The 21,343-nt window shown below is 46.1% G+C and overlaps 9 protein-coding genes across 9 annotated transcripts; 4 read left to right on the top strand and 5 right to left on the bottom strand.

The window, feature by feature from the left end:
* Positions 1 to 272: 272 nt before the first annotated feature.
* V1508DRAFT_408256 (coatomer epsilon subunit-domain-containing protein) lies at positions 273 to 1,932 on the bottom strand. Its single transcript, XM_066938987.1, has 5 exons — positions 1,770 to 1,932; positions 1,288 to 1,666; positions 1,097 to 1,232; positions 799 to 1,037; positions 273 to 743 (listed from the first exon to the last, which is right to left on the bottom strand). Exons 1-5 carry the CDS (start codon positions 1,792 to 1,794, stop codon positions 635 to 637), a joined length of 888 nt encoding a protein of 295 aa, XP_066799223.1. The 5' UTR covers positions 1,795 to 1,932; the 3' UTR covers positions 273 to 634.
* A 1,075-nt stretch (positions 1,933 to 3,007) lies between these two features.
* On the top strand, positions 3,008 to 4,544 carry V1508DRAFT_346651 (uncharacterized protein; the record flags this gene model as incomplete). The annotated part of the gene is made up of 4 exons (XM_066936669.1): positions 3,008 to 3,127; positions 3,185 to 3,613; positions 3,665 to 3,952; positions 4,017 to 4,544. The coding sequence occupies 4 exons, from the start codon at positions 3,008 to 3,010 to the stop codon at positions 4,542 to 4,544; spliced, it is 1,365 nt and encodes a 454-aa protein (XP_066799222.1).
* Positions 4,545 to 4,656: 112 nt separating this feature from the next.
* On the top strand, positions 4,657 to 6,282 carry V1508DRAFT_408247 (uncharacterized protein). The gene is made up of 5 exons (XM_066938986.1): positions 4,657 to 4,882; positions 5,001 to 5,049; positions 5,407 to 5,478; positions 5,541 to 5,588; positions 5,647 to 6,282. The coding sequence occupies exons 1-5, from the start codon at positions 4,852 to 4,854 to the stop codon at positions 6,134 to 6,136; spliced, it is 690 nt and encodes a 229-aa protein (XP_066799221.1). The 5' UTR covers positions 4,657 to 4,851; the 3' UTR covers positions 6,137 to 6,282.
* Positions 6,283 to 7,266: 984 nt separating this feature from the next.
* On the bottom strand, positions 7,267 to 8,193 carry V1508DRAFT_379187 (uncharacterized protein). The gene is made up of 5 exons (XM_066937649.1): positions 8,108 to 8,193; positions 7,939 to 8,047; positions 7,696 to 7,842; positions 7,515 to 7,622; positions 7,267 to 7,464 (listed from the first exon to the last, which is right to left on the bottom strand). The coding sequence occupies exons 2-5, from the start codon at positions 8,041 to 8,043 to the stop codon at positions 7,453 to 7,455; spliced, it is 372 nt and encodes a 123-aa protein (XP_066799220.1). The 5' UTR covers positions 8,044 to 8,047; positions 8,108 to 8,193; the 3' UTR covers positions 7,267 to 7,452.
* A 122-nt stretch (positions 8,194 to 8,315) lies between these two features.
* Positions 8,316 to 9,780, top strand: V1508DRAFT_459006 (Alpha/Beta hydrolase protein). Its single transcript, XM_066942734.1, has 6 exons — positions 8,316 to 8,656; positions 8,733 to 8,772; positions 8,829 to 9,149; positions 9,209 to 9,393; positions 9,446 to 9,525; positions 9,579 to 9,780. Exons 1-6 carry the CDS (start codon positions 8,388 to 8,390, stop codon positions 9,644 to 9,646), a joined length of 963 nt encoding a protein of 320 aa, XP_066799219.1. The 5' UTR covers positions 8,316 to 8,387; the 3' UTR covers positions 9,647 to 9,780.
* On the bottom strand, positions 9,670 to 11,097 carry V1508DRAFT_379183 (40S ribosomal protein eS1). Its single transcript, XM_066937648.1, has 5 exons — positions 10,925 to 11,097; positions 10,819 to 10,853; positions 10,678 to 10,737; positions 10,552 to 10,615; positions 9,670 to 10,492 (listed from the first exon to the last, which is right to left on the bottom strand). The coding sequence occupies exons 1-5, from the start codon at positions 10,926 to 10,928 to the stop codon at positions 9,879 to 9,881; spliced, it is 777 nt and encodes a 258-aa protein (XP_066799218.1). The 5' UTR covers positions 10,929 to 11,097; the 3' UTR covers positions 9,670 to 9,878.
* Positions 11,098 to 11,163: 66 nt separating this feature from the next.
* On the top strand, positions 11,164 to 14,329 carry V1508DRAFT_363361 (uncharacterized protein). The gene is made up of 4 exons (XM_066937266.1): positions 11,164 to 12,146; positions 12,200 to 12,300; positions 12,353 to 12,873; positions 12,922 to 14,329. The coding sequence occupies exons 1-4, from the start codon at positions 11,621 to 11,623 to the stop codon at positions 13,958 to 13,960; spliced, it is 2,187 nt and encodes a 728-aa protein (XP_066799217.1). The 5' UTR covers positions 11,164 to 11,620; the 3' UTR covers positions 13,961 to 14,329.
* A 437-nt stretch (positions 14,330 to 14,766) lies between these two features.
* V1508DRAFT_429679 (uncharacterized protein) lies at positions 14,767 to 15,878 on the bottom strand (the record flags this gene model as incomplete). The annotated part of the gene is made up of 4 exons (XM_066941895.1): positions 14,767 to 15,024; positions 15,084 to 15,308; positions 15,360 to 15,389; positions 15,447 to 15,878. The coding sequence occupies 4 exons, from the start codon at positions 15,876 to 15,878 to the stop codon at positions 14,767 to 14,769; spliced, it is 945 nt and encodes a 314-aa protein (XP_066799216.1).
* A 3,399-nt stretch (positions 15,879 to 19,277) lies between these two features.
* On the bottom strand, positions 19,278 to 20,989 carry V1508DRAFT_15284 (uncharacterized protein). Its single transcript, XM_066936047.1, has 2 exons — positions 19,676 to 20,989; positions 19,278 to 19,621 (listed from the first exon to the last, which is right to left on the bottom strand). Exons 1-2 carry the CDS (start codon positions 20,826 to 20,828, stop codon positions 19,455 to 19,457), a joined length of 1,320 nt encoding a protein of 439 aa, XP_066799215.1. The 5' UTR covers positions 20,829 to 20,989; the 3' UTR covers positions 19,278 to 19,454.
* Positions 20,990 to 21,343: the final 354 nt, after the last annotated feature.

The following is a 21,343-nucleotide window of genomic DNA, read 5'->3' as shown; positions in this document are numbered from 1 at the left end:
GACATATGTGCCTACGCTAACCAATTAGCGCAACTATCGACCGAAGCAGCATTAAGCTGTAGACTGAGATGGAGTTTGTCTTATTATTGGTAGGTGAATATATTTCGTTTTGCTGAACGACAGATATGCGAATCAGCGAATGTTCATTGTGCCTCAGTATGTATCTAGAGTGGGAAACTATCTAGTCAGCACTAATACATATTTTAACTGCAGTGCTATATAAGTAAGCGCAGAGAGTAGGCAAACGGATTTAGCTATCCTTATCACTTCCTGCTACTAATAATTAATTATAATTAGTTCACGGAGTACATCTCTGACAACATGGAACAAAGTTAGGTGATTAGTCTTAATGTTACACTTATTTACTCCGTAGAGGCACTGTTACCCACAACTAGAGCTAGCGTCGAGCGCTTGGCTGTTGTTAAATAATAGTGAATTAACAATCTAGATTGTTGATTCACCGACAGTGTAGATATTGTGTACGGTAACTGTCATATATGTCGTAGCCACACTAGATCTGCGCAACAGGATATAATTCATTAACAACACCACGACTAGACGACGCATATGATACATTATTCCTTCATTAATCTCAAACAAGACATGAAATTGCTTGCTCTGCTCATCGTAGTCTCTATTCTACAATCAAGCTTGCGTATTCGGCGGCGCACGTGTCAAACAGCGTACTCTTCTCCTCCAAATCCTTGAGGAACGGATTTTCAGCATCGACATTCTGCAGAGTCCTAAACAAGTGTGTCAACGCGCCAGATATTCTAAACTTATCAGAGTTTTACGTACTCTAGGTATTGTGAGTAATCCCGTCCAAGCAGAATGTAAAGAATGATTGCATTGACAAGAACGTCCGGACTAGTCGAGTCTCTCTCCAAAGCTGAATTGAGCGCATCCTCAGCCTCTTCCAAGCGGCCAAGTTGAATGTCCGCAATAGCCTGGCCAACGAATGTTCGGGCGTTAGAAGTGGACGGGGTCTGTGCCAGCTCTTCATAGATATAGAATGCTTCTTGATACTTTTCGCCGCCCTGATCATGACTCACTTAGTATTCTATTCTGCTTAGATGATGCTTCTGTTAAACCATACCAAATGTAAATCCACCCATGCTTCTGATAAGTTGACCAGCAGATTGTCCTGACCCCATTTCTTCGCGAGCTGTACTTCTTTGCAGGCGAGATCAAGCTTGTTCTGCACCAATCGGATTTGGACAATCAAGGCGACGCTTTCGCTCAGTTAGATTATTACTTACTCCTCTATCCGATATCATTGTGACTTACGCAGCAAGATTACCCTCGTGTTTGCTGAGCAACGAGAGCGCCTCCTCAATCATGCCAGCCAAATACAGCACTATCGCACCTAACACTTGCACAGTCGCATCGTCGCTCGAAGTTTCAACCAACTCCCCCACCAATTCCAGAGAGCTCTCAGTTTCGCCGGCTTTATAGAGCGCGAACGCTTTCACGGCCGCCAGTGCCGCGTTCCCTTCCGTGTCGTCGAGTTCAGCGACAACTTGTTCAGGCGACCCGAGAGCGATTTGTGCCCGGTAGTGGTAGACTCTGGCTTGCGTTATTGCGGAATCTGAGTATCCCGCTAGCGATTGTTCGAGGACCTCCTTGTACGCGCCCTGATAAAAGAGATTGTGGATCGCAAAAAGCTCTGTGTTAAATATAATGTCAGTACTGTCTACTCTAATCTCCTTATCAAAATCTGTGCTGTCCGATATTCATATTCTCGATACAAGAATATTTGAAATACATGCCTCCAGCGTCTGAAAATGGATCCATTGCGTTTCTATGTATGTGGTGGGTGCTGATCACTGTCTATACTGGATCGAAGCGATGTATCGGAATGGTACTGTGCCACTTGTGTCAGTGCTGTCTGGCGGCCGCACAGGAGATATAGCGCCGGATCCGAAACTATGATGTCTGCGGGAGACGCGCTCAGTACCAACAGTTTCAAATTTTATGTCGCCTATGCATCAATGCTTGCGACTACTACCAGTGTTGATCAGAGTAGAATTTGAATATTGAGCCTTAGTAAGTAGTTACTTGCGCATTGCGATGGGGAGGCAACTCTTGGACTCTTGACCTGTATTATCCTATCATCTATCTGTTGTTATATCTACAAGGTTAAGTTATTAGGTATTACAAGTTAATAGTCATGTTTTCAATGACTATTAGATGAACTCCAGTGAAGATGATCTGAAATATTCTGATGTCCAGGTTGCTTTCAGCATTTGGCCAACAATCTGCGTCGCATATTTTGGATTCCCGAACAGGACGTAACAATAATATTAAGCGACATGCTGCATGATACTCCTACTTTGGACTGATAATGTTGACCAGAATTAGTATATTAATCGCCGCGGTTCTGTGATCCAGCGAACCTTGAAATACGACGATTATATCATTTTAATGATAGGCTCTGTGATCGGACGAAGTGTTAAAATGAGATAAATATTTGATACTTCGATATCTTCGCTGCATCTAGTGCTGTACAAAAAAAAGCCCAGGATCGCTAATACGATTTAGCTTAGGACAATATTATTAACCAAATCGTACATTTTCGTCTAAAATCTTAACCATCGTTTGCCGATATTGTTGGTATAATCGGACAGACGACGCTCTGTCGTAGATCATCGTCCATGTGCTCCGCGCGGTAAATCTGAATCGAGCAATGTTCGCGAGGAACATACTTCAATACGTGTTGCAAAACAGGAGTCTGATCTCCGCAGGATCGTCCATAAGTACCCTGACCATCAGGCACTATCACCAACCCATTTTGATTTGATGGAGATTTTCTAGTTGGCTAGCACCCGAAAATATAATGCTGCGTGGCTTGTATAGAGCGTGACTGGGTTCGATCAGCTGTGAGGAGCCAGGTGCATGTCGCATTTGTTTGTCGCGGCCAAGATATTGGAGACGTCTGCAATTCCGTTCACTTCAGAGAGTATATACATCAAATTTAGCTTTTCCTTATTTCGCAAATAGCTATAATATGTCACCGAACATCGCGATCATCGGCGCTGGAACAGCGGGCATAAGTTGTGCGCGTACGCTCCTGCAGTATGGATTTGAAGTCACTATATTCGAGGCGCGAGAACGCATAGGTGGTCGAGTGAGTTCTAATGTGAATAAATCCTGTCATGCTCGAAAGGTTTAATCATACAAGTAGATCCACGCGTCAAATGTGTTTGGTAAACCAGTGGATTTGGGTCCGAATTGGATGCATGGTGACACATTACAGAATTCGGCTCTAATGTACTTCAAAGATGCTAGCGTGGCATTACACGATATAGGGTCCAGTGGAACCATCTTCTCTCCCAGCGGCACCCAGTATCCTCCCGAGAAAGTGAACTACATTGAGGAGTTCATGTGGGAATATGTCGAGGAAGCTATTCAGTATTCGAAGGCGCACGCAGCGACCATTAATCCGGACTTGAGCTTGTATACCTACGTCGAAAAGGTCGTAGCGGATCGATATCCGGATAATGCGGAGATACGGGAGCAGATATTGATGGCTACGCGGATATTTGGGTTCTATATTGGAGAGGATGTGACCAAACAGAGCCTAAAGTTCGCATATTTAGAGGAGCCTTCACCAGTATGTTCCAGACTTATTGAAAGGCACATTTCAAAGGCTAAGCTATTTCAGGGTGAGAACTTGTTTGTCGCAAGTGGATTTGCGTCGATATTACAGAGTATGGCCGGCAAAGTTTTAGATAAGGTTGACTTACAGCTCAATACACCTGTTGCCGGAGTGCATACTTTTGACAGTGGTGTCAATATCACATTGACTGCGGGCCAGAGCATCGCATTTGACGCCGTCGTTGTTGCTGCACCATTAGGTTCTTTGAAGAAACGTACTATAGCTTTTCGTCCGGAACTACCATCACGGTTAGTATCTGCAATTGACTCCCTGGGATATGGCCGACTGGAAAAGGTAAATGAACAAATATATGTTGTGTCAATTTAGAAATTGGTGAACTAACTTTATTCTCCGCTAGGTTTATATCAAGTTTCCAAGGCAATTTTGGAATTTGGATTATTTCGAATTTTTTTCACCCGAGTACGCGCCAGATTCCAATCCTGAAAAGTGGCCGATGTCTGTCATATCCCTCGCGCATCTCCCAGAACCATACAGTCAGCCAGTCCTATTATGGTACTTATATGGAGATATGTCGCAGAGAGTTGTAAATATGCAAAGCGATAGAGAGAAAATCGCATTTTTTGAGCCGTATTTTTCACGAATATCCGGTTATGAACTTGGCCGTGACGACCCTGAAGCCATATTGTGCACGAGTTGGTCGAAGGACTCATACGCAGGATATGGTTCGTACTCATGTTTCACGACCGGTTTAAAAGAAGGCGATAAAGATATTGAAGAACTAAGGAGGGGGATGCCTGAGCGAAACGTATGGTTCGCGGGAGAGCACTGTAGCGATGTGTTGGAGCTGGCGACGGTTGGTGGGGCGTACGGTTCAGGTACCCACGCTGCGAAACTAGTAGTTGAGCAATTTGCTTGCAAGAATTAGCGCGATTTGAATTATTTTTTGTATTAGTTACGTGTATATACGAATACATTGCAAAATTTTGTCCAATTCTTCCGGCATTATGTCCTCAATTTACTGCGTCGTAATGAACAGTCTAAACAAGGGGTATGGGCTCAAAGGTCAAACCACGCCCAACTTAGTGCGCAACCCGCACGGGCACCAAATTGAAGTCCACGACCACACAAATTTTTTCAAGCACGGCTGTCAACGTCCCAGAGCACTCTTCACTCTCGTCGTCTTCTGGAACAATCCTTTACTCGCCCTGTGCAACTTCGTCAAATAATTCACAATGGGTTTCGGTGATCTGACTTCTGCTACTGGTAAGCTTATTTAGTTGGTGGCATTAGATAGGACAGTTAGCTCCCGATGGTCTGTCTACCGTCCAGATCAGTAGAAATAGGAGTAGATGTACAGAATGCTAACAGCTCAATGGCATAGGCCTCGCCAGACTTAATGACTTCTTGTTGACCGAGAGCTTTATTTCTGGGTAATTAGTATATTTGTTCACTTCAGTCTGTTCCGTCGAAATCAAAGCAGATGTCTCTGAATGCACTCATGAATGAGTTGATGTTGTCACTCGCTGCGGGATATACGACATTTCCGTAATGGAACTCGACAGCGGACAATTGCAGTTTTTTTGCCGAATTTAGGTCCCTGCTTATATGATGAAAATCATGGTCCGTGTTTATGATCGCGGCTTAAGACCCCGCACAAGAATGAATACAAACCCATTTGTTCACTTTTTTCTGACTTGTGAAGCAACACCTTCGATATTGCTTTGCCTATGGCGGAACCTGAAGTCATCGATAACGACGTCGATTTATGCTAACTATTTGAATCTTAGTTATTCTCCCTCGCAAGCTGACGTCATCGTCTTCAAGGCCGTTGGTTCTAACCCTGATCCTAAGACCTACCCGTAAGTGGATAATATGCTGAAAAATTACTATATGTAATGGTCTGCTGATGACGAGTTTATAGCAACGCTGCTCGTTGGTACTCTAACATTGCCTCATACGAGAGTGAATTGTGAGTAGAATTTGCTTCAGCTTTAATTGCTTCTTGCACATGCTAATAATACGCGTAGCTCCGACCTCGCAGGCGATTCAGCTGCCGACATTGCGAGTCTCGGACCTGAGCTTCCCGCTGAGGAGCCTGCGCCCGCTGCTGAGGAGGAGGAGGAGGAAGAGGAGGATGTCGACCTGTTTGGTTCTGACGACGAGGAGGAGGATGCCGAGGCTGAGAAGTTGAAGCAGCAACGATTAGCCGAGTACGCTGCGAAGAAGGCTGCAAAGGGACCTAAACCTGCTGCTAAGAGTCTCGTCACCTTGGAGGTCAAGCCTTGGGACGATGAGACTGACCTGGACGAGTTGCTCGAGAATGTAAAGGCCGTTGAGATGGATGGCCTCGTCTGGGGTGCTCACCAGTGGATTGCTGTTGGTTACGGTATCAAGAAGTTGCAGATTAATCTGGTCGTTGAGGATGAGAAGGTTTCGCTGGACGATCTCCAGGCTGCACTAGAGGAAGATGAAGACCACGTTCAATCCACGGATATTGCTGCCATGCAGAAATTGTAAAGTAGTAGTACAAAGGAATGAAGGTCAAAAAGGTGTTGCAATAAAGATAACGGTTAATTATGTTTGGTGTGACGTTTTACCAGTGGTCTTTATGTGCGATGCTTTTACACCTATGTAGTTGCTATAATATAATGATACTATATGAGTAACCCAAATCCCTGTATTATCCGAGTGGTTTTATTGTTACATTAGTAAAAGAAAATGGTGCCCTGATTGGATAATGATGAACGACTCAACGAGTGTGCAGATCGGCGATGACCAGGGTGGGGAAAGTAACGTGTGGTTTTTCTATGGTCGGGACATCGGGACAAAATATCAACTTGCAAACACTTGGATATTCTGCATATCCACCAATCTCCGGCATTCACAGAAAAGAATTTAATAAAGATATAGTCCAAAGTACCATGTACTTAGATCAATAGGCACCCTGAAGCGCCAGATATAGGAAGCAACAAGAGTAGCTCGACGAAATACAAGAGATAGTCCTTCCCAATCGGCACCGGTGCGAGTTGCTCCTTAGCAACGCATAATGGTTTCGTATATGAGCAATCCGAAGCAATCGCCGGCGGCACTCTCAACTCCGTCACCTCAAACGAATTTACTATCTCCTGCTCCGCATCTATCAGTGAGCTTGATCAACCAATCACAGCCAGGCTCGCTACCGTATTCGCCGTCATCCAATATCTATTCCGCAGCATCATTCACTTCACAATCTGCATCTCAAAGTATAAATAATGAGAGGTTTGCGTCCGAGGATTCGTATTTCAGTAATCTAGTTGCAGTGAAAAATGGGACCTCGTCAGCTTTGAAGTTGAGGTCCTTTGATCTTGTCGAGGAAAGCAACACTTCGATGTCGGAAAATGACGTTGCGCTGAGTCTATCGATGTTTGGCGCTGTGAAGGGACATAAGCATACTAGAATTTTTTGATGGATGTGTGATTATTGTATATATATTCTGTGATATTGACATTTTTCCGGGATAGTGGCGTTAAGATATGTAATGGAGAGCTTCGAGCCAGATTACGAATACATACAGTGATACTCTGAAGTATTGCTTGTTGTTGTGTTGTTGTAGTTGCGAAATTGCAACGGTTACGGCAATTAAAATTTCTTCATGTGAACTTTCGGGCTATAGCTTGTTGGTATATTGTAATTAGCAGTTTAGTGGGTGAGGAAACGCGAACTATATACAATTGCACTTATTAACGATAAAGCCCAAATGTATCGACGCATCAAAACCAAATAAGGTGCACACAGGTACCACCTAACCTCTAATCGCCTTGAGTCTACTATGTTAACTTGTAGCAATAACATATTTACGCAGTTCCCTAATCATATATTAGTTACATTGAGCGATACGTAGACCAAATATGCATACCTCCAAGAACTTGTCTACAAATCCCTTGCGAGCGTAACGCTCGGGATACTCTTCTTGACTGAAATATTTGAAGATCTGAGCTTTCTGCTTCCAGAAGTTCACAGTTTCCTACAGAGTGTTAGATTTTGTGATAGCTGGCAGTTATTTAGCTGAAAGAAGATATGAGATCGATGCTCCATACCTGGTACTCCATATTTCCCTTCGCTAGCAATACACTTATGACCGGTAAACTTCTGACAAACCGCTGACGTTCAAATTCTTGTCGGAGTTTGGATCGGATCATGGCCAGTGGTACATCCATCTGATATAGACGGAGAATCGTTGGCGCCTGCGTTGATTAGTCTGAGATACTTTGAATCCCAAATTTCCACCTCTGGTCTTTCGAGCCCCTAACCAGCCTTCGATATGTGAAATACAAGCATACCGCTCGCAAAAATCGTCGATACAGATGAATAGTCTCCGTTCGCGCTTCCAGCGGCGTCTTGATGATCTTGGTGGTTCGGGCCAAATGCGTTGCTTTCGTCGGCATGTTTCTGAACAATTCCAATTAGCGCCGTTTCCAAACGAGACTCATACCATTTTGTAATACGCACATTAAATATAAGCGTCACCAAAAATCGGGAATAATCGCGTAAATACGGTGTCTGCCAATAATACACAGATCTCGGGGCTCGACCTGTACTGAGAGTTCGCGGCTCCTAATTCGTCGACTTCCTTGTTGCAAGGTTGGAATTGGGGTTACCCGGCCGACTTCGAGGTGCCATTGCCGAGCCGCAAGCCAGCTTCCCTGCTTCGAGACATGCCAACGGCTGCAACACGATACGCATCTTCAATTCCATGTGCATAGAGAGGTATTACAATTAGAGTCAATATATGCCATTATTATATCAAGCAAGTATGCACAGAGTGTGTAACCTATTATTATCCTCGCGGTGTACCTTGAACCTACCAACGTTTGGCTGCACGCGTGCGCTCTCGACCAGGCATCTCCGACAGACTGTCAGCAGCGAGCAGCCCATAAATTTGGAATATCTGCAATTTGATCCTCCATCTCCAGACTCGTTAAAGAACTCAAATATTGCGCCAATTGTTGTCCTGCATGGTTTACTGGGCTCAAAACAGAACAATAGGAGCGTGTGCCGGTATGTGCGAGCAGGAGCAGGAGCAGGCGCCGTTGCAACCTATTTCTTAACGATGGTGCTAAGTTATGAAAACTAGACGCTTCGCAAAGGAACTTGAGACGACCGTGTATGCTTTGGTATGATGTCTTAATAAGACCACTACAATCCGGTATTAATTATTAACAGTACGTAGGATCTTCGAAATCACGGCGATAGTCCGCACGCTCGTACTCATGATTATAAGGGTCTGGCACTAGACGTCGAGCATTTCATAGACACAACGATTAAACAGCCCTCAGTTATACTGGGCCACTCTATGGGTGCTAAAACAGCGATGGCTGTGGCATTGCGACGACCGGATATTGTGGAAAGCATGATCGCGGTCGATAATGCGCCTATAGATGCCGCGCTTGGATCAGACATTCCGAAATATGTACAGGCATTACGGAATATTGAAAGAATGGGGTTAAGGTCCATCAAAGATGCGTTTGAAGTCTTGGGAAAGTATGAGAAGGTTGGTTGTTTACAGCTGTTTGGGACAAGCTATAGTCATCGCTGATCGTAGCTGATCAGAACATCGAGATCCGTAACTTTCTTTTAACGAATGCCAAGTTTAAGAGTGATGGAACCGTCGGATTCCGCGTAGCTCTTGACATCTTAGCAAAGGCACTGGACCATATCGCCGAGTTCCCGTTTAATTCGCGAGATGATCGATTTATAGGACCAGCACTGTTTATTCGTGGTACTAGATCGCACTAGTACGTCGACTGCTTCTGCTATCGCATAGACACAAGCTAACGAATTTCGCAGTGTGCCGGATGAAGCTATTCCCACTATCGGCAGATTCTTCCCTAAGTTCGTCTTGAAAGACATCGATGCTGGTCATTGGGGTGAGTTATCTAAAAATTCATGGACGAGCGCCTAAATAATGAATTGCAACTAGTTATATCGGAGAAGCCTGCCGAGTTTGTTAAGGATGTGGAAGAGTTCTTACTAACCCCTCAAGAGTAAGATATACTGCTAGTTGCATCAAGTAATCATACACGGATTCCCCTACACATGCACGTGCTGCTAGAATAGTTATATAGACCATTTATGCAATAATAATTAAAGATTACGAGAACAAGGGCCATCGTTCATTAATCCAAGTTTTATTAGACTTTTAGTCTCCATGTACACCAACACAAGTTACATATACAATTTAAATCTTTAACAAACTAATGCAAACGTACACGGCCACCACTTAAACGGATTCAAGGACAGTCTCCTTGAACTCACGTTCGACCTTCTGGCCCGTCTCCGCAGAGCCAGAGCCCTCACCGTGGAGAGCAAGGAGAGCACCGAGGTCGAACTTAGGCTGCTTGAGGAGCTTGACCTTTCGGATGTAGACATTCTGAAGAGGATAGATACCCTGAGTGGCCTTCTCGATTTCACGACCGATTACCTCAGGGATAAGCTTGCTGGTGAGCTGGGCAAGTGTACCGCTAGTTGCCTGACGGGTCATAATCTCGACCATCTTCTTTCGGATTTGACGGATCTGTGATGATTGAGCATAAGTAGTCTTCTTAATCTGGTTGCTCATCCTCTTGGTGAAGGCAATGGCGAAAAGACGGACGTAGTAGTCATCAGTAGTCTTAACGGTGACATTAGCCTCAATCAATGTCTGCCACTTTCTAACGAGAGATCGGAGCTTGTCGGAGGTGAAATCAAGGCCGTGAAAGTTTGTAAGAGCGTTCTTGCCCTGGACTTCATCGATACGAAGCTTAACTTTGCGGAAAGCGTGGTCTTCCTGACCACCCTGGAGATCGGCCAATGAAATCTCGACAATACGACCCTTGAGGGAGTCGTTGGCGTTCTCTGTAAAATACTTGTAAGCCTTCATTCAGAATACATCAGCCGCAATTTTGGGAACCTACTCAATCCAGTGGTGCGGTTAACAAGAGTTTTGCCGACATCACGGTTCTCGAACATAGAAGGCGCCTACACCAGTGGTTAGATACTTCATGAAAACCAAGAATTCCAGTGCGTCGTATTTTGCATACCTTCAAATTGTACCAGTCTTTTCTGGAGAAAGGGTCAACGACTTTCTTCTTAATACCCTTCTATATCACGACGGAAAGTTAGAACCTGCTCGAGTATTCGAACCAGCTGTCGATCGCCCTGATCGCATGCCGCCTACATACCTTTCCCTTGCTCAATCTTTTGTTCTTGCCCACAGCTAGCAAACATATTAGTATCAATGCAATGATCAATATACAACGGTTCGTATCATAGAGCAAATTGACATACCCATGATGTATTAGTTCGACAAGGACGATGAATGTCACTCGGTGGTTGAGTTTGTGCTTCTCTGCTGAAATTCAGGCCGAACTGTGGTAATGGTTTAAGCGTTCTGTTGCCGCGGAGCTAGGATGAGAGAAATGGGCTGTGACTGCTTTATGCCCTAGCTCAGGCGAGTTAGGGCTATTGTGAACAGTTTAAAGACTAACGTGTGCAGTAGCTCGTGATAAATACTATACCCGCATAATTACAGCTGTCATAACGCCACACACCGCCAGCAGAAGCTGACCTGCTAGGCTCGCTATGGACAGCCACAAGCCACTCAGGCTAATGGCACATCCATCGCGACGTATTACTGACCCAGACGCGGGACCCGAAGGACAACGATTTCTGAGAGAGCAGCTTGAATAATCGCTCCTCTGAAATACCTAAGTTTCGCTTCATTGACAATCGACATTTAACACATTGTTGTAGATTTGCGTGACCCGTCTGGCGCAGCCTCGATTATACTCCGTACGACGCCGAATCGGCACAGGCAATCAGCCGAACCATCGGGTCGGATTACGGCTGCCAACTCGACCGCCGATTACCAACCCCACTGCCATTAATTCACTATCCTCATACACCAGCATTCAACTATCTTACTGGCCGAAATTGTTGGCTCTTACTCGTTACCCACTCATGAATTGTTGAGCCATATTCCCTATGTACTCGCGAAGCGGGCTTTTGAAACCTGGCCCTGGTCAACAGCATCGTGCCGAAAATGGCGCTACGCCGTATGCCAGACCACAAGGACAACCGCCTCCGGGAGCGCAGCAATTACCCAATGGTCCGCAGAACTTTGCCAGGCAACCGCAATATGCTCAGCAAATGCAAAAGTCGCAGAATTTGTTGGCGCAACAGCAACAGCAACAGCAACAGCAACCACAACAGTATGGATACGGTGTAGGCACTAATTTTCATCCCCACCCCAATTCGCAAGCGTCACAGTCGCAGCCACAACAATCTGTCGCGGCCGCTGCTGCTGCTAATCAAAGGCGGCATTTATCGTCGCCGTTTCCTGTCCCTCACGGACCGGGTACACCTGGAACGCCAACTGGGACCAGCGGAGCAAGTCCCTCACGAGGATTGCTATCTGGAGGCGGGAATGGGCGGGACGACAGTTCGATGACGATATACTACATGACTCCACCAGCTGATTTACAACCATTGTTGAAAGACAATCCCGATGGTATGGTCATTAGAAAACAACGCAGCGTTGTGTTCGCTAACTCACAACTGTAGCTGGATATCCGGATTTTTTTCCATGGACAGGAACACATGCTGAAGACTCGCTCACCGAAAGCTATATTCAACATGGGTTTGAAGACAAACCATTTCTAGCTGTATGTTAAGTTACATTGTATACGTACAGTCTGATTCTAACTTCGGGGAAAGAATGAGACAGGTTCCGCTCGATCGACGCTATATGCGTCATTGCGACAAAAAGCGTCGTTGGAGGCACTATCGACATTTATGATGAATGCGATAGACAAGCGCCAAGAACTCAACAAAATAACGCCTCCGACTACCTTTAAACCACCACCGCGTGTAACATTAACCGATCATAAACGTGAAGCATGGTTACGCGACTTGGCTTCTCCGTCTGTTCCTTTACGACGACTCTCACGGACCATTCCGCACGGAATTAGAAATCGAGTGTTGGTGGAGCAGTGTTGCAGCAAGGCTGTTCCGATTCATCGGGCTGTATGGTTTGCAAGATGCGTGGGTGCAAATGAATTGCGTGGTCTGAAAAGAAAGGGTACACATACATCGATTTCGGATGCGGAGACACAGTGGGTTCGTGAATGGACTATTCAGTTGTCTGCGTTTATTGAGAAAGTAATTTCAGACTGCGGTCAACAAGGTGATATGGTGACTAAGCAGATTCCCAAATGGCGCGAAAGAATGGACTATATGTATGGACTCGCGAGACTTCTAATTGACTCTAGCTAACTTCCTAATAGGATCAGATTTGCTTCGCATTTGTACTCTGAGGATCTAATTGACAGGAATCTTTTTCTTGACTGGACAATTACGCAGTTTGAGAAAAGTTCCCCGGAGCGCATTCCGATATCACTTCTCTTTGTCCGCATTTTCTGGCCTCAAATTGTTATTCATCCAGTAAAGTCTCGCAAACTTGCAGAGGCACTTCTCCATCACATTAAATTCATATCTGGGGACCTGGAGTCACAAACACCGCACGGAGAAGTATACCAACAATTGCTTCACAAGCTGTCGACTTGTGTATATAACCTGTCATGCATTTCATCGGACGCCTTCGTCATACCTGAGAATTGGCCTTCAATAAGGCCAGTGTTACAACGAGCATTAGCTCTGGTGAGCGTTGATAACGGACGAAAAGGAAACGTATTCGAGAATATTGCCTTGGCCAATATGAGGCTAGCTCATCAGCAGTCACTGTTAGCTATTTCAGGCGGTTTGTCAAAGAACTCTGAAGAAGAGCATCGTGAGCGCTTGCTAGGGATTCTTCGCAACGCGACAGCGCCGTATGACATCGACCAAATATCTGATGAACTTCTCATCGCGGTATCAATGCCACCGGCTAGCTACGACGGAAATGATTACAACAGGCTCGTTCGAGTATTATGCGAATGGGCCGTTTGTGACTTACATGGTCAGACGGAGCGGATTGATCTTGTCACCTCTTTGCTCAAAAAGTGGGTTACTCTCGGCAAGCCTGTATTTGACTCACTTTTCACGTTATTTGATGGCATTTTGGATATGAAGAGCGTCGACCTCGACGGTTTTAAGATTTTCCTGAAACAGCTGCTTGACAAACATGTCTTCGGTGCTGACTACTATATCAGGAGAGTCATAGCCAGAGGAATTTTCCTGCTACCAACTTTGAAAGACAAGTTTCGGTGTCATGGTTTCATATTGGCACATCTGCCTTTGGACGACTACCCGAAGTCGTTGCAGAACCAACGCGATATATTGCTCCGAACCGTGCCGCAGGAGGAACGCGAGCAGAAGCTGAACTGAAAATTTGTTTTGTAATATTCATTATTGTACAGGGATTTGGATTATATTACTGGATTGTTCTGCATGGGCATATAAGGTGACACTATAAAATATTGGGCTGGGGTATATTCAATGTTCTTCTGATTTTATATGCATTAGTTGGAATTGTGTTGTACTTTTTATGGTTTAGTATCATGCAATTGTGAACGACGGTTAATGTTTTGCACCCTATGGATTGACATGAAAGTTTAAATGACGTTAGTACTGTTTGTTTTGGTGTTCTTCTGTTACATTTAGTTATTCTGTGTATTATATTGAGATGTCTAGAGAGTGTAAAATGCATCATTGTTGAGCCACAGTCTGTGTTCGTGTACATAGTTTGACTGTCGGGGGTCGATCTGACTCGTAAATATACCGTGAATGCCCTTTATGACAGTAGAATAATTCTAGTGCGATTTGTGTGTTCAAGGCTTTTGCCTTGTTGTGAACGACCGGACACTAGTATGTACATGGATAATCCGACGCCATAAGGACAAGCTGTTACATAGTCATACGCGCATGTTATCTTAGATCGAATCGATTTAGATCAGAAAATCCTAGAGCGGATAAACATGAACTATGATCGAAATAGTTGCTCACACAGCTGACTAGCGAAGATACTCGTTCATACCCGATATAGTTAGCCTTACCAATACCATCAAATATGAGAAAAGAGCTGTACAATTTACTCCCAATTCCGAGAACACCATATTGCTTCAGTAATTACCATCAAAATACACTTATTTTCTATAACTCATGTAGGTCCATTGTCAGTTGTCAGTAAAGGCCTACATTTTTTGATTTCGTGCAAACAACTCCGCCGAAAGAGCTTCGTCAACATCGTTGATATTGACGATCGGACCATGATCGCCGCATTGGGCTTTACGGAGTAACCGCTTCATGACATTGTCGAGGTCCATAACATCTGCTCTTGGATGCTCGTTGAGCCGGTCCCAAATTTGGGAAGGGTTAAGGAACGTTGTGTCATCCGAGTTAACATTTATCGGGCGCTCTTGGTGGTTCTCAGCGTCGCCGATACGGAGTTCCTTATGACCATATCGTCAGTCTGCGCTTCCATGATGTACATTCAATCCAAGCCACATACCGGGAAAACCGCTTTCGAAGGATGTCCGTTATTATTAGCAGTAACAGAATTTGCCCGTACGGCGTCTGCTGCGTCCTTCAGGGTTTTATTCTCTGCTTGATACCATTCGAGTTCCTTCTTCAGCCTTGCATTGTCCCATTCGACCTCTTGCGCGTGTTTCTCGGCTTGCTCTAGTTTCTCCTGGAGTTCTTTGGCATGCTTTTCCCGTCGTTCTCTGAAGGCACGCTTGACACGAATTAGTATGGATAGATGGTTGAGGAAATAGCTCTGTCATACCTGTGCCGCCCGATTTTGTGCCTTTCGCTTCTAGAAGAAATCAGCCTGCGTCGCACCATACCAGTAGTCCAACTGGACCGGACTCACCGACTGCAGCTCATCTTCATTAAAATTCGGTTGCATATCCTCTCCATAGTCGGACAATTGCTGCACGGCCGCATTACCGTTATTAAACTCATCCATACTCTCCGGCGAGCGCGACAGTGACTCTGAGCTCGGTACCGCTGCAGAGAACATTGTCGTATCTTCCGCGAACTCGGCCTCTGATTGTTCTGGATAACCGTTTAATTGATGCAGTTGGCCCGCGGAACCAGTTGTGTTCCAGACGCCTTGCATGGTGGTGCCATTTTGTTGCAAGTGATTTTGATGCTGTGGAGGTACAGAACCGACAAGCATGGGGTCCATGCCAATTTCCGCAAGCGATTTACCGGCACTAAAGTATTCCGGACCACTCCCTATAACTCCTGGATGACTGTACACACCCGATCGGGGGACGAAATATGCGTATTTGTCTGTCATCTCTTAGTGACCGGCTGTATTCTGCGAATTTTACGAGACCTTAGTAATAACTCTCGAGGGCCAAAGTTCCTGAAGGACGCTTACAAACAGGCAGAGCTCGTGTGCGTATGATTGAAATGTTTCTGTTGATACCCAATGTTGAAGAGTGCTTGGTAATGTAATTTGACTGACCCACAGAAAATCGCGACAATGATTCAGCCACTGGTTAGGGTCGAATCAAATAAAGTTGGCACGTTTCTCGAGTGTCAACTGCCGTACTGTTCAATTACACTTTGTCACGGAATAGGCAACTATAGAGATAATTCCGACAGATAGTTACCTATTTGAGATATATGTAGATCGGCGATTTATAGAGTAGATGGCAGCTTGAGAATGTGGATCGGTTTAAGGCCGCACTGTGAATCCTAAGCTAGCGACAGAACGAAAGCCGGTCACCCTCAGCACATCCCCACTCCATGTATTGGTAGGGTCATTGATTTTATTGAAGTACGCCAACGCCAATAATCAGATAATATCACGACAATCTGGAAAACGAATTGACAACACCGTGATCCGACTCCAACCGTTACAACGAGTGTGGACAATAATATAACGTACTTCCCAAGCGAACCGTCCACACCACCGAACCGCCCATTTGCCCGCCACGCCAGAAATTTATTGATCAACATTTTTCAACGCGTCGATTTTCAACCGCTTCTATATAAAATGCCATATGCTGATGAAAACGGAATTCAATTGGCTTTAAATGCCTACGAAACGCGTAAAATTAAATCCATTACGCGGGCAGCGAAAACTTTTTAATGTGCCTGGATCAACGGGACCACTGCGCGTCAGGCGGTCCGGTAGAAACCATATCGATAAGGAAGACTTCCTACACGTCTACCCTGCTGTACGAGCCACCGCGTTGAATGTACAGACTATACGTGCCGGATTCGCAGGAACTGGACTGGTCCCTTTTGATCAGGATCGGGTACTTGAGAAAATCACATATCAACTACGTACACCATCCCCAGTTACTGGGGCTAGTAGCCAGGAGAAATCAGGCCAACCAACACCGCGCACAGCTAGTCAACTTGACCGAAAGGCCCAGAGCATGCATACAAGCCTCAGTAAGAGACGTCAGCTACCAGATATCCCGAGTAGCCCCATCCGTAAGCATATCAATCAGATCGTGAAGTGTTGCCATCAGGCTATGGAAATAAGCCTCCTACTGGAACGCGAATTGAAACGTGTACGAGCCGAGAACGAGCGCCAGATTAAGAAGAAAGCTAGGAAACGTGCTTCACCAGACGCTGATCAAGTTCTGACTGTAGCGAAGACCCGTGACCGTTTTCAGGAGGTAAATGATCAACTTAATGAGCATCCTGGTGAACAGGCTGAGGCGAATAGGGTTTGCGTGCATCGCGCTCAAACGTCGCTGCAGCGGCTGTGGTGATCTTAGCCATACTATAAGGAAATGTCCTAGTAAATAGCTATATATTTCAGGTCTAGTTATTCTAATTTAAGGACGTGGTGGTTGATGTTGGCGCGAATAGCTTCATGTAGTATTTTTGTGATGGGCAAATGGGCGGTTCGGTGGTGTGGGCGGTTGGCTTGGGAAGGACGTTACCTGGAGCCCAGTAACTGTAGTGGTGGAAGGACTTAGCTGCCGCCCGAGAACTAATAAGCAGTGTCGTACTAACTACCTTTTCTCCGACCCATACTAAGTTACCCTTCACCAACCATGGCTTAGATTAACAATCTGCGACGTTGTCCACACAGAGTTGTCGGGGACTGCATGTGGAAGTCTGTTCAGGCTGAATTAGCGCGATCTGCGGCTCTAAGATCGACAAAATCATGGGTAAGTCGGGGGCTAATCTGACTAGTTGGTCTGTGACCTGTCAGATTGACATGATTGGAGATGTATATGCATGCCATAGGTGCATTTTTTCCTAAATAGCCTAGCAGCGTCGATTTTCTGATCAATCCTTCTGCATTGACGGCACATATATTACACAGATGACAGCTTGGTAGAGTACGCCGACAGCAAGTTAGCCACCGTTATTCCGCATGCACATTGTGACGTTTCCGTTGGTGACTCCTTGTGCGGTTGTCAGCACAAAGTATTCAAGAAAATGCACTCTTATTATATCGTATATTGATCCTGGAAATTGCCTGCGTGAAAGACATATGGCGCAAACTTCATCTGCAACAAGTAAAGAGAACGGGATCCGGAAACACCGGTGATAATGGTGGGGCGACGCAGCCTGAGTTTAAAACATACAAGATCCCAGACAAACCTTTCGCCACTCTGCCGAGCCGGCGATTCCGACTTATGCGCGACCACCCGGAAACTCTCGCTATAGATCGCAGCAGGTTGCAGATGTGTCCTTGCATGTATGGTTGTAGACAATGTAGGTCTCATACTACAGTGTGTCCTATGCCACGTTTGTCCAGGATTGTGCTTGGTGCTGCGGGTGGGATGTGGATATCTGGGAAAATTGCCGACACGGACGCTGACCAGCGCAGTCGCAATTCGTCGGCTAGTCGCCAACCCCAACTACATTGCAAATCCAAACCGCCGGGGTGGTCCGATTGCTATGCAGCCTCTAGCTTAGTCCGACGGCAACTTACTTTCCCATAATTAAGATCCACTTATGATTTTAACCGAACTGCCATTTTGTCAATTTACATGACGAAAAATTCAGCTGTCGTTAAGAGACCCCGCTGGTAGACATATTATTTCATCAAATTGAGCTTGATGACATAACCGGTGGGTGATCTGACAATAGTGAGGTGTTGACGGGATATAGTGGACTGGGCTGAGACCAGATTTACTTTGGTTCGCGTCTCTACATACATTTGGCTTAAGGTGTCTAAGCGTAGTTCTCAGCATTAGTAGTAATTAGGCTGTAATGACAACAGGTGTGGACTGCAATGTAATGACGCTAAGTCGATTCGAGAGTGCAGGTGTAAGATGGCTGAGTCGTCCTCTGCTGATCCTCTCGTTGAGCCTACTGTTACGAATTGAAGAGCGCGTGAAGAATGAACAATGTTGCTGACACCCTAAACCCTGAAGCCTATAACCCGCACAACTACTGATGCATGTGAACACCTTTCCGCTTCTACTGATGTTGTTGACCCCGTGAGAGCCCGGTAAAATACAATGGCCAAGTCGAGCTGATGAGTAAAGATACTAAGTACTAAGGCTATGAGATAGCCATCGCTCAGTAGAGCCAACATCACGAGGTATCTCTGTGATGATATTTGCTACTAGCATTATCAAACAATGTACATACAACAATGCAATTCTCACATGGCATGATATATATCCCATCTAACACTGTTACCATGTTCTAACTATAATACACATGCAATACCCTCGTGTACTCCTGATATAATATAGTATCCAAATACAGAAATTAAAACTAGTAAAAAGTAATATATACCGCGAAAAGACAACGCTTAAGAATGTATATCCAAATTAGCCGAAAGAATGCCACGATAAAAACCCACAGAATAAACAAAAACCACAATAAATATGTATAAAAATGTCGAATGCGTGGATGTCGTTGCGAATTCGATCTCCCCTTACTATTATTGCCAATGGCGAGTGGAGTAGCCCAGCGTTTCGTCGTTGACAGACATTGCTGTCGGCATGACTACGCCGTCGGGGATAGATTGTGCCGATGTCGATACGTTTATAGAATTAGCGACAGCAGCAGCGGTCAATATTCCGCGCTTCTTGATCAATTTCGCGTGATCTAATAAAAACCGATTAGCACTTTCTCATTGAAAAACAAAAATACGCGACATACGCAGACCACACGCGTTACACAATGTCCGCGCACCGTCTGGCCCTCGTCTCCACTCCGGCGTCTCCGATATTCCACACTGATGGCAACGACTCGGCTGGATCCCCCTCAGGCGCTTCTTACTCGGCGGCGGCGTACTCCCTCTAGACGTCCGGACTATCCCAACACTAATTCCTCTCTCCGTTTTGTCTTCCTCGTCAGCATATTGTGCTCTCTCCACGGAATTGCGGGTAGCAGTCGCTGTTGCTCGACGTCGCAATTCCGACGCTTCCGTAGCATCCCTCCACGCCTGCAAAAATCGAACATTTTCGCGTGCACGTCGAAGGATCTCCTCGATCATTGACAACGGCGGCGATTGCCCCGGATACGGCACTGGTGATCCAGAGGGCGGCGGGGGCGAATGGCGGGCGACAAAATGGTAGATGTGGGACGAGTTCTCTTGCACGCGCTCGATACCACGTCGGTATTCGGTTACCGCGCGGGCGCGCTCGATTGACTCTGTGTGCGACATATGCGCTTGCGGCGGGATTTCTGCTACCGGCACCGGTGGTGTCGAGAGCTGCGAGAGCGGCTGTGGTGTCGGGCCAAATCTGGGCTGTGAGACTGTTGCCGAGAGGGACGGCAGTCGTGGCCGATCGTCGTCCGAGTAATCTGTCTTTGGCACCGGCGTTACGTCGATCTGTATCGGCGGCAGGACCTGTAGCGGTTGTGCTGAAATGCCTGGAGAGGTTGCGGCGGTTGCAGTTGTTATAGTTGATGACGATGTGCTGGAAGCTGGTGACCAGCCTGCTAACGGATCTTTGCGTGGTACACGGACGGGTGTGTTTAGCGCTGATGAGGAGGTTGTCGCCCAAACCGCTGGATCCGATGTGCGCTTGTCCCAGACGTGCGAACTGGAGCTTGAGCCGGATAGTCGCGTTGTATTTTGATCAGGGTAATACGACATCGCGCCAGGCGGCCGCGCATCATAATACAGTGGCCCAGGCGGCGATATGGCAGACGGAGCTGAGACGATGGAAATCATGTCGATGTATGGGAGTATTGCCCGACGAGGTTCGTTGGGACTGATGGTGAAAGCTAGAGGTGCGGATGGGATAGAGGGTTGCTGGAGCTGTGATGTTGGCGTAGGGAATAGTCGCGACGAGGGATGGTTCATGTCGTCGCGCGCCGACCACTGCGGACCAACAGGACTCGCTCGCACAGTCTAACTAACACCGTCGAATTGAGTGAAGCGGGCGAGGAATCGGGAGCTCTGGATGCTATTGCTTGATGGAAGATAGAAGTGTGCGCTCCAGTTTATTGGATTGTAAGCTGCCTGCTGCTGGTGAAAAGAAAATGCGTCACAAGAGAGTAGACACGTAGGACTATATATAAGTCAGGCAGGTTGACAGCTGCGGTGGTGAGCAAGTGTGACGTCGCCAGTGTCGACAGGTGGACTGCTGGAAGCTAGAAGCAATAGGGCAACGAACCCAGAGGCTATGTCTGATGCTAGAATGGGAGGTCAGCTTTTTGACAATGCAAATCCAATATATGCCTCTTACCAGCACCGACGGCGGGGAGGACGAATAGTTTGAGGAAGCGATCAGGAACTGGTTTGGCTGCCTTCGCGATGTGCTTCGTCATGAAAGTGAGTGTGAGCGCGAGATCCCAAATCAGGGTAAGGGCAGGATG

This window comes from Lipomyces doorenjongii (genome assembly GCF_038497915.1).
Source record: "Lipomyces doorenjongii strain NRRL Y-27504 unplaced genomic scaffold V1508scaffold_1, whole genome shotgun sequence".
NCBI classification, from domain to species: domain Eukaryota; kingdom Fungi; phylum Ascomycota; class Lipomycetes; order Lipomycetales; family Lipomycetaceae; genus Lipomyces; species Lipomyces doorenjongii.
Note: the sequence above shows the minus strand (reverse complement) of the source record. Positions and strands in the feature narration are given on the sequence as shown.

Excerpts from the sequence above, each read along its gene's own strand:
- V1508DRAFT_408256 (XM_066938987.1), bottom strand. The coding sequence starts at position 1,794 with ATGGATCCATTTTCAGACGCTGGAG. Across the intron at positions 1,667-1,769 it reads TCCATTTTCAGACGCTGGAG|AGCTTTTTGCGATCCACAAT; the intron begins GCATGTATTTCA and ends TATTTAACACAG. Across the intron at positions 744-798 it reads GATTACTCACAATACCTAGA|GACTCTGCAGAATGTCGATG; the intron begins GTACGTAAAACT and ends ACACTTGTTTAG.
- V1508DRAFT_408247 (XM_066938986.1), top strand. The coding sequence starts at position 4,852 with ATGGGTTTCGGTGATCTGACTTCTGCTACTG. Across the intron at positions 5,050-5,406 it reads ACCGAGAGCTTTATTTCTGG|TTATTCTCCCTCGCAAGCTG; the intron begins GTAATTAGTATA and ends TTTGAATCTTAG. Across the intron at positions 5,589-5,646 it reads GCCTCATACGAGAGTGAATT|CTCCGACCTCGCAGGCGATT; the intron begins GTGAGTAGAATT and ends TAATACGCGTAG.
- V1508DRAFT_379187 (XM_066937649.1), bottom strand. The coding sequence starts at position 8,043 with ATGCCGACGAAAGCAACGCATTTGGCCCGAACCACCAAGATCATCAAG. Across the intron at positions 7,843-7,938 it reads ATCGACGATTTTTGCGAGCG|GCGCCAACGATTCTCCGTCT; the intron begins GTATGCTTGTAT and ends TAATCAACGCAG. Across the intron at positions 7,623-7,695 it reads AGGGAAATATGGAGTACCAG|GAAACTGTGAACTTCTGGAA; the intron begins GTATGGAGCATC and ends AACACTCTGTAG.
- V1508DRAFT_459006 (XM_066942734.1), top strand. The coding sequence starts at position 8,388 with ATGCCATTATTATATCAAGCAAGTATGCACAGAGTGTGTAACCTATTA. Across the intron at positions 8,773-8,828 it reads AGACGACCGTGTATGCTTTG|GATCTTCGAAATCACGGCGA; the intron begins GTATGATGTCTT and ends AACAGTACGTAG. Across the intron at positions 9,394-9,445 it reads CGTGGTACTAGATCGCACTA|TGTGCCGGATGAAGCTATTC; the intron begins GTACGTCGACTG and ends CGAATTTCGCAG.
- V1508DRAFT_379183 (XM_066937648.1), bottom strand. Across the intron at positions 10,738-10,818 it reads AAAGATTGAGCAAGGGAAAG|AAGGGTATTAAGAAGAAAGT; the intron begins GTATGTAGGCGG and ends GTCGTGATATAG. Across the intron at positions 10,493-10,551 it reads TAACCGCACCACTGGATTGA|AGAACGCCAACGACTCCCTC; the intron begins GTAGGTTCCCAA and ends AGTATTTTACAG.
- V1508DRAFT_363361 (XM_066937266.1), top strand. The coding sequence starts at position 11,621 with ATGTACTCGCGAAGCGGGCTTTTGAAACCTGGCCCTGGTCAACAGCAT. Across the intron at positions 12,147-12,199 it reads GTTGAAAGACAATCCCGATG|CTGGATATCCGGATTTTTTT; the intron begins GTATGGTCATTA and ends TCACAACTGTAG. Across the intron at positions 12,874-12,921 it reads CGCGAAAGAATGGACTATAT|GATCAGATTTGCTTCGCATT; the intron begins GTATGGACTCGC and ends ACTTCCTAATAG.
- V1508DRAFT_15284 (XM_066936047.1), bottom strand. The coding sequence starts at position 20,828 with ATGAACCATCCCTCGTCGCGACTATTCCCTACGCCAACATCACAGCTC. Across the intron at positions 19,622-19,675 it reads GTGTAACGCGTGTGGTCTGC|ATCACGCGAAATTGATCAAG; the intron begins GTATGTCGCGTA and ends GGTTTTTATTAG.